The sequence below is a fragment of the Megascapheus bottae genome, chromosome X, assembly GCF_031878675.1.
Source record: "Megascapheus bottae isolate mThoBot1 chromosome X, mThoBot2.hap1, whole genome shotgun sequence".
NCBI lineage: Eukaryota > Metazoa > Chordata > Mammalia > Rodentia > Geomyidae > Megascapheus > Megascapheus bottae.
Genome location: NC_143547.1, coordinates 72,000,804 through 72,015,144, shown reverse-complemented (window position 1 = coordinate 72,015,144; position 14,341 = coordinate 72,000,804). Strand labels below are relative to the sequence as shown.

Sequence of the window (14,341 nt, the reverse complement as noted above, 5' to 3'; positions counted from 1 at the left end):
GATCCATGCTTTAATATAAAATTAGATGCTGCCTTGCTGTTCAAACTATTTTGATAACTGATTAAGAGTCATGGGAACTTCAGATACAGATTGTAGGTTAGGGGTGGCGTATTCTCCATGAGAGCATAAATTGTACCTCAGAAATACCAAGACTTGCAAAAGAAACCTTGGAATACTTATCTGGGTGAGTACTTACATCTTGTTGACTCTTCATGATTAACAATCTGCATTTCCAATCTCTTTTCCACAGGATTATCTGGGCTTCCTGGTTTACATGGACTGAATGGGCTTCCAGGAACTAAGGGTACTCATGGAACTTCAGGTAAGAAAGATTCCCAAGGATAAAAAGGACATCAGCTCTTCCAGAAACCTGTCAGGGGCTGATTTTGAGTCCTTGACTGGGGTATACCACACATGAGTTCTCAACTATGGTATACCCTATATTTTTGAACAAATGAACCTTCAACTGGGGATCGTTGATATGAGAAGAAAAGAGGATAAGATTTGTCTCTCCACCTGAATGAGCTCTACTTCTAGGCCATAGACAAGTATGTTAAGCAGGAAAATTCCACCACCACGGACCTCTGTCCCTTTTCTCTGCATCTTCTCCTAGGAGCCAGTATCACTGGTGTCCCTGGGCCTGCTGGCCTGCCTGGTCCAAAAGGAGAAAAAGGCACATCGGGAATTATCATTGGAGCTCCAGGGCAACCAGGTCCAAGAGGAGAAAAAGGTGGCCAAGGTAAGTAGACCCACATCAGTCCTTACAAACACTGTATGAGTCATTGGATTAGGGTTCATAGAGGCCAAGTGGCTCTAAGAGTTGAACTTCGCATGTTTTTGCATCTCTAGGAGTCTCAGGAAACCATGGATGGATTGCTGTAAAAGGGAGAATAGGCAATGCCTGTAGCTTCCCAGGAATGGATATTTAAGATGCAGTTCACTGAGTTCCCCTTCACCTTCCAGATTCCCTCTAGCTCTTCCCTATTAACCTCCAGTCTTCTCTTGCACCTTGATCAGAGCTAGAATAACTGATTCTAAAGGATAGGGCTTATATAGTTGGCCAAAATTTCCTGTGCCCAGTATGGATATCCCCTGGGCTAACTTAAGCATGAATCTCTAGCTTTCAACTATTTCGAAGATCCCATCTCTCCCACTCAGTATAATGCAGGAAGTGAATTCAGCAATGCAGCACAGCTAAGAGGATATGGACTCTGGAGTCAGGTAATTCTGCTCAAATGCCAGTTGTACCTTTCACTAACTATAGGAAGAACTTTAAACAATAATGTCATTTGCTTTTCAGTAAACCCTCAGCTTTAATTTTCTGTAAAATGACATGAGAGAACCACCTCATAGGTTTGAGAACTCAGTGAAGAATGAGATAATATATATATATATATATATATAAACACTTAGCTCAGTGTCTAACATACAATAGGTGCTCAATAAATTATAGCCCTGTGTTAATGTGGGGAAATCATATTTGCAAAATGTTCTATTCCTCCTAGCTCTGGTCTAGAGTCTCATTACTTGGTTTATGTTTATGTTTGTCTGATGCGCATATGTTGCCCAGGAACTATATTCACACATTCATTTATTCCTGCTGCACTTTGACTAGAAGCATCTGCTGTTTCCGTGTTTATTCTTTCCTTTGGTCTGCACAATCTGTTCTTTTCTGAGAGCCAGCACCTTCTGCAAAGGAAGGGCTCAAAGCAGCATCTGAGCCTGTAGTGTGAGCGGCTTCTTCCACAAGACGTAGAAAAAACATAATGGAATAAAAGCACAGGACATTTCCTTTTCTGTCTGCAAATCTAGACTGTGAATGTCTAGTCATTAAATTATCCATTTCCTTTAGCTATGGTCATAAAAATCACAATAGCAAATGAAGTAAACAGCACATGTCAACATGGATACATTTCAGGAACATAATGTTTAGTGCAGAAAAGCACCTCACAAAGGAATGCATTTGGAATAACTCCATTGATAAGCATTGGAAAATAGGCAAAACCAGCCAGTACGTTGTTTAGTGATACAATTATTCATGGGCAAACAATGATGAAAAGGAAAGAAGTGATCAACACAAAATTCAGAAAGAGGTGCCTCAGAGAGATGGTGAAGGATGCGGAATCTGTAGAGAACATGCAAGAATATCTAAAGGTCATACCATCTTTATTGTTTTTAAATGGCACACAGTATGTTTGCCATTCTTGGATCCTTCTTTACATGTTTTTTTTTATAAATATTCAGTTGTATTCTCTCAATATCTACTTGAAACAGTTTTTTAAGTAAATATGCCATATGTCATTCCCCCCTCCCTCAAAGGAATCCATCTGTGATTTGATGGTAGAAGTCAGTACAAAACAAGGATTAAACCATAGGAGAAAACCACAGCTTCCCCATCCTTACAACAACTTTAGCTGAATGATTCTCCATTTCATTATTTTTTCTACATTTGCATTGAATATTTAGAGGCTGCGTTTGTATATATAGTTTTTTTTAGAGTTAGAAAAATAGGCCATTTTGCATGCATATCTACTCATTTGGAGTGTTTTATTCTTAATCCAAAAACATGAGCTTTTTATAATGCTTGAAATGACTAGTGCCTTTGTTTAGGCATTGAGAAGACACCTTGATATCATTATAAACAAACAAAAAAAGCCTAGAGGATGCTTCAGAAACAGACATGGGAACTTTTGGTGTGTGTGCTATGGACAAGGGGCATCTTAGTTTTAAATAATTTCAGCTGATATCAATATATAAGCACTCCATGTGTATATATACACAGCTGAAGCTACATTTCCAGGGAAAGCATACTTGCCTCTGTGAAAAGGGAAAACAGCTCAAAGGCTCCCTGAGAAATAAACAACAATGTTATGAGTATGTGACTTTGCAACAAGGTTTTCATTTTGTTTTTATCTTTTCCTTTCTCAGATCTAAAATGATCAACAATCTTTTTCATACAATTTATTTTTTCTCTCTAGCTTTTGTTTTGACTCAATGAACTAGTTTTTATTTTATTATTGATTACTGTTAATTTTTATTGTGCTAATTTACAAACTTTATTATAGGTCTGTACATATGGGAAAAAGTATGTAGCATTTTCTTTAGTTTCAGACATTCTCTGCATCTTGGAATGTATGCCCCACAGATAAAGTATACTAGGTAATGGATCTAGTATACTTTAGGACTATAAATATTTATTTAATGAGCTATTTTTAAACACCCAATTTAACTAATCTATCATCGTTCTTGTAAGTTTACATGAATTTTCTTTTTAGATGGATATAAATTGAAAATTCAGTATGAATATATTTTTATTTTCTTATCACCAAAACAAGACAACAAACAAGAATTTAAGTCACTCTAACAGTTTATTAACCCATTATAATTGATTGTGCTTCATATGGTTGTCTTCTAGAAAGAACCAAAGTAATAAATGAATTTCTTCCATGCTTTATGTACAATATCAATGCCTATACTTGTGTGTATAATTTCGATGTGTTTTCCCCTCTGGAGTTTAATATATGTATATTTGACCTGTGACTTATAAATATACCATCGTGACCAGATGAAAGCTTGATTTCTAAGCATATAATGGAAATTGTTCCACAAACAGAAAACATGTAAATCAATAATGAATTCTAAACTAGCAAAATTTAATTAAACTGCTATAACAAAGAGCTATTTGGCTAAAAAGGAAAGAGGAAGAATTTTACTACAAAGAAATGTTTTTTTGTTGTTGTTCTTGTTTACTATTCCTTTGTGCCAGTCCTGAGGCTTGAACTCAGGGCCTGGGCACTGTCCTTGAGCTTCTTTTGCTCAAGGCTAGCACTCTACCAATTGAGCCACAGTACCTCATCTAGCTTTCTCTGTGTATGTGGTACTGAGGTATCAAACCCAGAGGCTTCACACAAGCTAGGCAAGCATTCCTTCCCAGAACCAAAGAAATTAATTCTATAGGCAAGTAAGCAATCATTCAGCTAGTAATATAAGTAACTATAAAAGATGGTTTCCCAGTTTGCCTAAAGATCCCAGAAGAAACAGGGAATCACGGTGCTCTGCCTACCTCTATGCTGTCTGGCGAGGGTCTGGGTTGTACCTGATTCTGTAAGGTTTGGGCCTCATCTGACATACCTGGGTAAGTTAGGAAACTTTTTTTATTTTAATATTTTTTATTGTGATTAATAGAAGGGTTACATTATATTCACCAGATAGAAGGTGCATTGCTTCACAAACACTGATACCCTTTCTCATGACATGGTCCCCATTTCCCTCCTACCCTCCCCCCCACTTACCTTGATTTCCCCCTTCCCTATCCAATTTCAAATAACCAATTAAGCACATTTAAAATATATCAGATAACAAGGTGGAAAATTGTAACAATATAAGATAACCAAGGGATGGCAAAAGAGATGAGCGATAACATAGTACATTAAGGACAACGGTCACTCATTATAGGATAAGGAAACTTTTTTTTTTAATTTGGAGGTGGTGTTCAAAAATATGTGGGGAATTTAAATCCCAGCTCATCCATGCCTTCTTTAACTTATTATTTGGGAAAAAAGAGGCCTAAAATATTTCCATTACAAGTGAAATTGGGAAGCTAGAATGTTCTATAGATTAATCCCCCAAAAATGATCCTCCGTGTTGAAATGGAATTCTGCAAACTAAAATATCTGCAAACTAGAAAGGTACAATGAAGGAAATAGAGCCATCTGCTGGTGTTTCCTGGTCTGGCAGCTATGTAACAGATGTTTTTATATGCACATCCATTTTCTCTGGTAATATTTGACCCTCTCCTGGCTATGTGAAGACACCCAGCCCCTTTGATTTATCCTTTACAGGATTCCCAGGTCTCCAAGGCCCTGCTGGTCCTCCAGGAGCTCCAGGCACCTCGTTGCCCTCAGTCATAGCAGGACATCCTGGTGACCCCGGCCAACCAGGCCTAGATGGAGAACGAGGTAAAGATAAGAAAGTCCAAAGAGGACTGGCTGCCCCATTTTGTCTTGTGTTCAGGGATTGAGAGGTACTGTATTCTGTGCAGGCTTGGTACTTGATGCTTGGCATTACATTCTTCCCTTTAGCCAAAAGAACAGGTGTCTAGGGCCAGAAATTTGGCCTAGTGGTAGAGTGCTTGCCTTGCATGAACAAAGACCCGGGTTCAATTCTTTGGTACCACATACATAGAAAAAGCTGGAAGTGGTGCTGTGGCTCAAATGATAGAGCTCTAGCCTTAAGAAGCCCAAGGACAGTGCTCAGGCCCCAAGTTCAAGCCCGGGACTGGCAAAAAGGGGGGGATGGGGAACTAGAATAGATCTTGGAACTGGGATTTCCCAGATGAGAGGGACATTATCTTGGAAACGAGCTTTGGCTTTCTATGGATACTTGTATCTTCAGCAATGGCCATTCTCCTCTCATCTTCTTCTCAGCCCTCTTTCAATTTTATCTCTAGGCCGTCCAGGCATACAAGGTCCTCCAGGTCCCCCTGGGCCATCCTCAGATCAAGGCGACAGTGGAGACCCTGGCTTCCCTGGAATTCCTGGCCTTAAAGGGCCCAAGGGAGATCAAGGAATTTCTGGCTTCTCTGGCCTCCCCGGAAATGTAGGACTAAAAGGTAAGCCTGTTTTGGGGAGCTTCTGGGCCCATCTCCAGTCCACAGGCCTGCAACATTGGGAGAGAGAGGCCAGATGGCAGCTGTACTCCTGCCTAGTCTCCAGTCTACCACCACTAGGCCAAGGCTTGACTTGCTTTTTTTGGGGCTCTGTTAGGAGTACGAGGTGAACCTGGCTTCATGGGGACTCCAGGCAAGATTGGGCCACAAGGAGATCCAGGATTTCCTGGGATGAAGGGAAAGCCAGGGCCAAGAGGTGAGTTGAGCTGACGTGCGGAGCTATATTCAGTATAGTGGTAAGGTTTCAGCAGTCGTTTCCCACTATGCCAAAACAGAAATCCAATAGGGTGTCCACCTGGGAGGTGGTTTTGCCACTTCAGGAATTTGTGTACCGACAACTCACAGGACTGAAGGCTACTGCTGATTTGCCACAGTGGTTCCTGCTACTAAGCTCAATCCACAATTGAAAAAGACTCTTCTAAATCCTACACTCAATTCCAACCCCCTCCAAGGTCCAAGCCACCAACATTCTTCATATTGTATCTTTCCTCTCTAGGAGTCTTTTTTTGCATAAAGTGGCCTCTAAAAACCAAAAACACCCCATGGATATCCATGGTATAGAAATGAACTATGGCCCACAAAGCCCTAGGTGATGTCTCCCTCTTATCATGCTGACTCTTCACTGTGTTTATGCTACAGTGGCCTCATGAGTTATCAAAAAACAACCTGTGCCCTACCACAGGACTGTTGTATATGCTGGTTTTGTTAAGATATTATTGCCCCTGTACTCTTCCAATGGCTAACTCCTTCATACTTTTAAATGTTGCTAGCTTAACTGTCACTAGTGGCTCTCTAATGTAAATCCATCCAACACTTACCGCACTATACTCCCTCCTACTGTCACTGAATCATTCATTTCCTTCATAGCACCTCTTATAACTTGCATAAAGATGAATGATATTTGTCAAAATATGCATTGTTCTTCTTTACTACTGGACCATAATCTTCATAAAGGTTTAAAGGTTTATCATATCACTACTCTAGTCTCAGCTTTTCTAGGACCCAGGCACATAGTAAGCACTCAAAAAAAACTTGTTCAATGAATTAATAATTAAATTATTCTATTGGCAAAATAACCAAGTGGGGCTGGACTCCTGGAGTGAGATGCTTCAGCTTCTTTCTCATAACTACCTATACCACTTACCATTCTTTGGGTTAAGCCCTGAGAAATCAAGATGAATAAGACCCAATCCCTGCCCCCAAGGAATTACCCAAACACTTGGCAGTAAATGGGTGGTCTGTAAAGGGTGGCAAAAACTGTCCCGAGAGTGGGCACTAGGAGAAGGAACAAGGCATAGAACTAGTGATTGACACAGAAAGGCAGGCAGGCCATTTGCCTTCTTTTTCTGCCTCAGCCTGAGGATGTCATTTCCCTATTTGCCCTTAGGCTTTCCTGGTCCCCAAGGTACTCCTGGACGAACACCAATTGCAGAAGCTATACAAGCTCCTCCTGGACCGTTGGGTCTTCCAGGCCTTGAAGGTGTCCCGGGCTTCACAGGGGACCCAGGGATCCAAGGCCCTGTTGGCCTCCAAGGTAAGGGTGACATCAGAGAAAAGGAATTCTTAGGAAGCTGAGTGGTCTTGGCTGAGTCTTAAGCAACTGGCTTGGAATCCTGATTCTAAGGGTTTGCCTTCATTGAGCATTTCCTCTTTTTCATCACAAGGCTCCCATGTTTCTTACTGGGGTAAAAAAAAAAGTCCATCAGGGACCATTGCAACAGTGGGGATACTCAGCTGTAGAGAATGTAAAAGCAGAGAATGGTCATTCCTCCAAATATCAGAGAGAGTAGCTTCCTTGAACTACTGCATAAAGATGGAAGGAACGTGGTGGTGGATAAAGAGCAGAACAAGGATATGGAAAAAATCCAGATCAAGGGGACAGAAGACTGGTTTTTTAAATCCTAGCCTTGGGCCTGGGAGTTTGGCCTAATGGTAGAGTGCTTGCCTCACATGCATAAAGCCCTAGGTTTGATTCCTCAGTATGACATACACAGAAAAACCCAGAAGTAGTGCTGTTGCTCAAGTGGTAGAGTACTAGCGTTGAGAATGCCCAAGGACAGAGCTCGGGCCCTGAGTTCAAGCTCCAGGACTGGCAAAATAAAAAAAAAATCCTGGTGTTGTCCTAACCAGACTAGGTCAGCAGCCTCACTGGGACCCCATGCTAACAGTGGCTATTCATTTCTCCTGGGACTGATGGGAAGGTGAGAGGAAGTAAAGAGAGGGTAAGAAGTTGCTCAGAAGGGCTGAGTTGACATCAAGGAGCCTGAGCGAGGGCAGAGATATCACTTTAAAGAATTGGCTGGGCTGGCCTCCACTCCTGGGAAGGCCACAATTCCTTGCCCAGGTTGTGCAGCAAGTCTTTAGTGCGCCCTCTCCTGGTGACTCTGGATAGTGTGTCTTCTCCTAGAGATTGTGCTATTTCCCAGTGAGTCCCTTTTTTCAGGAAGGGATCCTTTATGGCCCTGTACATTGAATACTCTAAACATACACACATTCTCACCCCATCCTGTTTTGTCTCCTGCAGGACCAAAAGGTTTACCTGGTATTCCTGGAAAAGATGGTCCTAGTGGGTTTCCAGGCCCACCTGGGATACTCGGTGATCCTGGTCTCCCTGGATTGCAAGGCCCTCCAGGATTTGAAGGTCTGGAGATGTCAATCTAGGGGGTAGAGGGCTTTTGCAAGGTTGAGAATTTGGGATGAGTCGGAATCTGAAAGACTCAAATAATGTGCTCTTATCCATTTCTATACTCCCTACTCTCTTGGAGACAGTGAAGGGTAGCTCTACATTCTAGAAAGTAAAGAACTATTTCAGATTCTCTTTTGGCTTCTCTTCATCTCTCTCTCCCTCTGTGTCTATCTCTCTGTCTCTTTCCTCCCCCCCTCTCTCCCTCTCTCTCTCTCCCCTCTTTCTCTCCACCCCTCACTCACCTCCACGGAGCATTGAACCCAGGAAACTACACTTCTATTTGTTTTTGTGATACCACCTCTCTTTACCTTTTCTTGAACTGGCCTCAAACTCAGCATCTTCCTGCCTCTGCTTTCCAAGGAACTGGGATTACAGGTATGCTCCACCATGCCTGGCCTGGATTCCAGCTTTTAAGTGTTACAGGTTTACACCAAAGCATAACCACCTGCCTTGCCCCTCACCTTTGATACTCAGGGATTGTAATATGAATGGGAGGAGGAGGTGCTCAATAGGTAACATTTGAGAGACATGTGTCTGCCTGTACCTCTGCTGCTTCCCTTCCTTTCACACTAAGATCAGTAAATCACGTGTCCTCAATAGAGACCATTTCTGAGGCTCAGTCGGAAAATGTTGCAGTCCATTACCCATATCTGCCACAGGCAGAAGAGGAGGGCAAGGCATTTTCTTGCTCATCCTAACACTGCTTTCAATGTTTCTGGCTCAGCAGCTACTTAGTTATATCTTGTGAGGGTCTTCAAGGATGAGCCTGAGAAAACTCCCTGCCCACTTACTTATTCCACTAAGAGATAGTTCCAATACAGGTGGTTGGAAGAGGGAAGATAATGTACTTTTTATATTGGCAGCTCTGTAGCCAAAGATGTCCTAGTCAGATTTCTGGCCCTACCAGGATTTACCAGAAGTTTGTGGCTCTGAGTCTCAGTCTTCTCATCTACCCATTGGGCTCGTAATAGTACCATTTCCAAGGTCATCATAAAGATTAAGTGAGATAATGTGTTTAAACAATGTGCCCTACACAATGTGTGGTGCCCAGAGTGTAGCTGATGTTATCATTAGCTGCGCCAATCTCACCTTCTCTGCTCTCTACCCCATTAGGAGTTCCAGGGAAGCAAGGCCCCTTGGGGAGGCCTGGAATACCTGGGCCCAGCATACAAGTGGGCTACACACTGGTGAAACACAGTCAGTCGGAGCAGGTGCCCCAGTGCCCCATAGGGATGAGTCTACTGTGGGTGGGCTACAGCTTGTTGTTCGTGGAGGGACAAGAGAAAGCCCATAATCAGGACTTAGGTAAGTACTAGCTATGACAGATACTCCTAGCTCCCTGGCTCCACAAGACCAAGACGTAACCTTGCTTCTTTTAGCCCTTTGAGCATACTGTTGGCTATTGAGTTGGAGCACCAGCTCTTTAGTGAATCTGACATGACTTCAAATACTAGCTCCCACTTCCTAGCCATGTATCCCAATAGTAGTACCATCTCTGAGCACTGTAATAAGGGTCGAGTGAGATCTTCAAGTTATTCAGCTTCTCTAAGGTTCTACTTCCTCGTTACTGGCACAAAGTAAATTCAAATACCTGGCACATGGGGTGGCATAAGTAGTTCATGAATCACCCAATGTAAAACACTTAGAAAAATACTTGGCATCTATGCTTCCATTAAGTATTAGTCATTAATAATAACAACAATAACATGACCTCCAGGGAAGTGATGATTACTCAAGAATTAAATGCATTCGCTGCAGGCTTACTAACGCTTAAACATGGATTCCGTCTATTAAATAGTGATTTTACAAAGCCAGCATTCCAATTAATTATAAGAAAATTGTCCCTGGTATCAAATTCCATCAGTACATTTATGATAGATTTGAGGCTGGGAATTTGGCCTAGTGATAAGAGTGTTTGCCTAGCATGCACAAAGAGCTGGGTTCGATTCTTCAGTATCACATACATAGAAAAAAGCCAGAAATGGTGCTGTGGCTCACGTGGTAAAGCTCTAGCCTTGAGAAAGTCCATGGACAGTGCCCAAGCTCTGAGTTCAAAGCCTAGGACTGGCAAAAAAATCAAAAAGATTTGATCTGCAGGCTTCAGTGTAGGATTGTAAGAGAAGGTCAGATACTTGACTGTAAACCCAAACTACCAGCTGGTCCAGTCCTTGTAGCCCTGAACTGAAGCCTGACCTTCCCTTTCTTTATCTACCTTGTCTCCAGGGTTTGCCGGCTCCTGCCTTCCCCGCTTCACCACCATGCCCTTTATCTACTGCAACATCAATGATGTGTGCCACTATGCCAGGCGCAATGATAAATCTTACTGGCTCTCCACTACGGCCCCCATTCCTATGATGCCTGTCGGCCAGGCCCAGATTCCTCAGTACATCAGCCGCTGTTCTGTGTGTGAGGCACCATCTCAAGCCATTGCTGTGCACAGCCAAGACATCACCATCCCACAGTGCCCTGTGGGCTGGCACAGTCTGTGGATTGGATATTCTTTCCTCATGGTAAGACCCTGCAGTTTATCTCCCCATAAGAAAGAAGCCAGAATGGGGAGTTCTGAGAAGGTCTTTAAGACTAGTTCCTGGGTAGATGCTGGGTACAAAGTAGTTTGAAAGAGAGGGAAATGTGTGGCCTGGGCTTGGCTCATGCCTATAATGCCAGCTACTCAGGAGGTGGGAGATCAGGAGGATTGCAGTTTGTGGCCAATTCAGGCAAAAAGTAAGATTCCATCTCAACTAATAAACTAGGCACAGTAGTTCACACCTGTGGTTCCAGGTGTGGCAGACCAAGATTCTGATCTGAGGCCTGATCATGCAAAAGTGCACAACCCTACCTGAAAAATAAAAGAAAAAGGGGCTAGAGGTGTGGTGTGTGGTAAAGCACCTGTCTTAGCCAAAGAAAGGCACTAGAGTTCAAACCGAAATATTGTCAAGGAAAGAAAAAAAGCCATGTTAGTTCTGAGGGTGTGGTCAGTAGTTGGCACCCAGTGCTTCTGAAGTCAGTGACAAGCACAGATTCTATCATCTCTAGTTGTTCTTCAGTGATACACCACCAAGGAAAGAACAAAGCACACTATGGTCTTATGGCACAGTGGGAAAGATGCTGTCCTCACTCTGGGCCATGATGTACTTGCCCTAATCAGGCTGCACATGGATCTCTGCTCTCCCACACACACTCCCAGATCTCTCTGTCCACAGCTGTCTCCCAAAAGGCTCACAAGAGACTGTTTCTAGGTCCTGATAGACATTTTTGCTGCCTTTCTATTTTTGTGGTAGCCCGCCGTTCTGTGTCTGGATAAAAAAGAAGCATTAATTGTCTTCTACAGTAGCTGGTAACTACCTGGGAGATGTTTCATCCAAACCAATCAGTTTGAAAACCAGACCAACTCCCCATGAAAACTAGGTGGCACCATCTAAACTGCTAGCTTTTGCGAAAGATCATCTATAGCAAAAGAGAGGGGCCAGTGGCAAGGTGGTAAAGAAGGATCTGAAGATGTCTTTGTACATAATACTTTATCCAATGGGACAGAGTCACCTCACCTGTCATTCTATCCTGTCTAGCACCCAGATCAAGAAATAGAAATGGCCCCAAGCTTCCAGACGTGTAATCTGTCTACTGTTTAGTAAAGCATCGAGCTGAGTTCTAAATTTCAGCCAATTTGCTATCCTGATGTTCAAAATAAGGAAAACATGGAGGCTTCAGTTACTAAGAGGGGATCCCTTGAAAAAGGTCATTTGATCATTTAGAGACCTTCATTGTCTCAAAGTACTAGAAAATAAGGGGTTCCATTTGTCACTGTGTCCCATTGGCCATTTGTTTGCATGGGTATGCCATGTCTCCTTCACCCCCATGGTCCACATGAAAAGCGAATTTAGGGGAGGGAGAATGCCTGGATGTGGAGAGGTGAGCGCTACTGACTGGAGGCACTGGGACCAAAGACTTAGTTCATGAGTGTCCTTGAAACTGAATGTCCCTATGAAGTGACATCAGAGACATTTAGGCCCAATAGAGCCAGGCCCCACCCCCTTTTACCCAGCAGGAAATAAGCACTGAAAATAGAAGTAGTTCTAATACAGATAGCTCTGGGGTGAGAGCTATGGCTAGACAAGCAGCTAAGGGAAAGGCTAAAGTAGAAGCAGTGTATGGAATCCTCCACACTCTTGCTCTCCTTAGAGGACTGTGTACCATACACAAAAGGCTAATGGAACTATGATTCAGAATCATACTGAGTTTACCTTTTTTCATATATTTTTATTGTAATTAATAGAAGGGTTACATGATATTTGCCAGATAGATGGTGCATTAATTCCCATACATTGATACCCTTTCACATTGAGTTTACCTTTTTTAATTTCAGTATTGATCAGAGTACCTCAGTAACTTGTTTGTCAGGTGCTCTACCACTGGACTCACACCCACAGTCCTTTGCTTTGCATTTAATTTTTGACACAGGGTCTTGGTAACTTTGTCAGCATTAGTTTCAAACTTACCAACCTTCTATCTCTGCCTCCCAAATATTGCATGTCACCAATCCCAGATGCTAGGGAGTTTCCTTAATCCAGGTTTTATTTGTCCATGGAAATTAGGGAAAGAGAGGTGGGGGGAACATATCTGTGAACTCCGTGAGACAAGAGAAGTTTGTGAAACACAGATAAAGACATGGTCACAACGTGGCTCTGTGAGGTCACCAAGCATGTGGGAGGGCGGTGGATCTGGGGGATTATAGGCAATGTCTTCCCTTCGAGCTGAGTGGGTCCAAGGACTGGTACTTACAAAGGGGTTGCCTGTGATCTCCTGTAGTCACTGAAGGAGCAGCATCCCCAGTGCCTAGGCCCAAGCAGGTGCAGTTCTCACATGTGACTCCTGTCGTTTCAGCACACTGCCGCTGGGGCTGAGGGTGGTGGCCAGTCCCTGGTTTCCCCCGGCTCATGCCTTGAGGACTTCCGGGCTACCCCATTCATCGAGTGCAATGGAGCCCAAGGCACCTGTCACTACTTTGCCAACAAGTACAGTTTCTGGCTGAGCACGGTGGAAGAGAGGCAGCAGTTTAGGGAAGAGCCTATGCCTGAGACACTGAAAACTGGGCAGCTACACACCCGGGTGAGCCGCTGCCAGGTGTGTATGAAAAGCCTGTAGTATGGTGCCCGTCGTGCTGCCCTGGCCTTACCCTTCTCTGTACAGAGGTCACTTCACATGCTTATCCATCTGAGGAAGGAAGGCCTGAGCTATTGTGCCTACCCGTCAAATAGACTGGACTGAAAACCCAGACCCTAGTCACCCCAGCCCTCAAGCCCAATACCTGGGCCCTACTGTCTCATCTCTAGCAACCTGGTGCTAGTATTCCCTTTGGATGTTTGCCTGTGTATTCATGGATACCTCAGAAAGATTTGCTGGGTCATCAGTTTCTTTCTTTCTTTCTTTCTTTCTTTCTTTCTTTCTTTCTTTCTTTCATTTTTGTGTTACTAGACTGCTAGACCAATGTTCTGCCATTTGAGACATATTCCAATCAACCTTAGGGTCATCATTCTCTTAGATTGCTAGCTCTCCTCACTGCTATGATCAGTAAGCTCTTCAAGGTATCTCTTATGTCCAGAGATCTGCTTTATATCCATATTATTTGGCTTAAGTCAGAACCTAATGTTTCTACATTAAAGAAAAAAAATTGCCTGGATGAACTGTGATATAAGGCTCAAGTCTACATTAAGGCCCTGTCTAGGCAGGCAGCAGAACTGGACAGGAGTGCCAGTCTGTAGCCCTGGTTGAGGCTTTGACTCCAGAGTGAGTAAGATTATGCCCCATATTACATAACAAGGTTAGAGTGCCAGGAGCTAAGAAGAACCCATTAACTTCATTACCCTAGCCAAATGACCTCCTCCTGATCAACTCTCTACTCAGCTAGAAGCCAAAAATCTGGCCTGGCTGATTCAAAATACACAAGAAGACACAACAAATGTGGCCAGGCCCACATATACAAATGAGAA

The 14,341-nt window shown here is 43.1% G+C and overlaps 1 protein-coding gene across 1 annotated transcript in view; it reads left to right on the top strand.

Annotated features, from left to right (window-relative positions):
• Col4a6 (collagen type IV alpha 6 chain) overlaps positions 1-13,786 on the top strand; it is a 274,344-nt gene extending 260,558 nt beyond the window's left edge. Inside the window, exons 36-45 of the mRNA XM_090326871.1 lie at positions 251-322; positions 614-739; positions 4,842-4,958; positions 5,450-5,611; positions 5,766-5,864; positions 7,056-7,202; positions 8,193-8,309; positions 9,468-9,659; positions 10,578-10,864; positions 13,236-13,786. Of these exons, the coding sequence (XP_090182997.1) occupies positions 251-322; positions 614-739; positions 4,842-4,958; positions 5,450-5,611; positions 5,766-5,864; positions 7,056-7,202; positions 8,193-8,309; positions 9,468-9,659; positions 10,578-10,864; positions 13,236-13,496 (1,580 nt within the window). The 3' untranslated portion in view covers positions 13,497-13,786. The remainder of the gene's footprint in view (positions 1-250; positions 323-613; positions 740-4,841; positions 4,959-5,449; positions 5,612-5,765; positions 5,865-7,055; positions 7,203-8,192; positions 8,310-9,467; positions 9,660-10,577; positions 10,865-13,235) is intronic.
• The last annotated feature ends 555 nt before the right edge of the window (positions 13,787-14,341 follow it).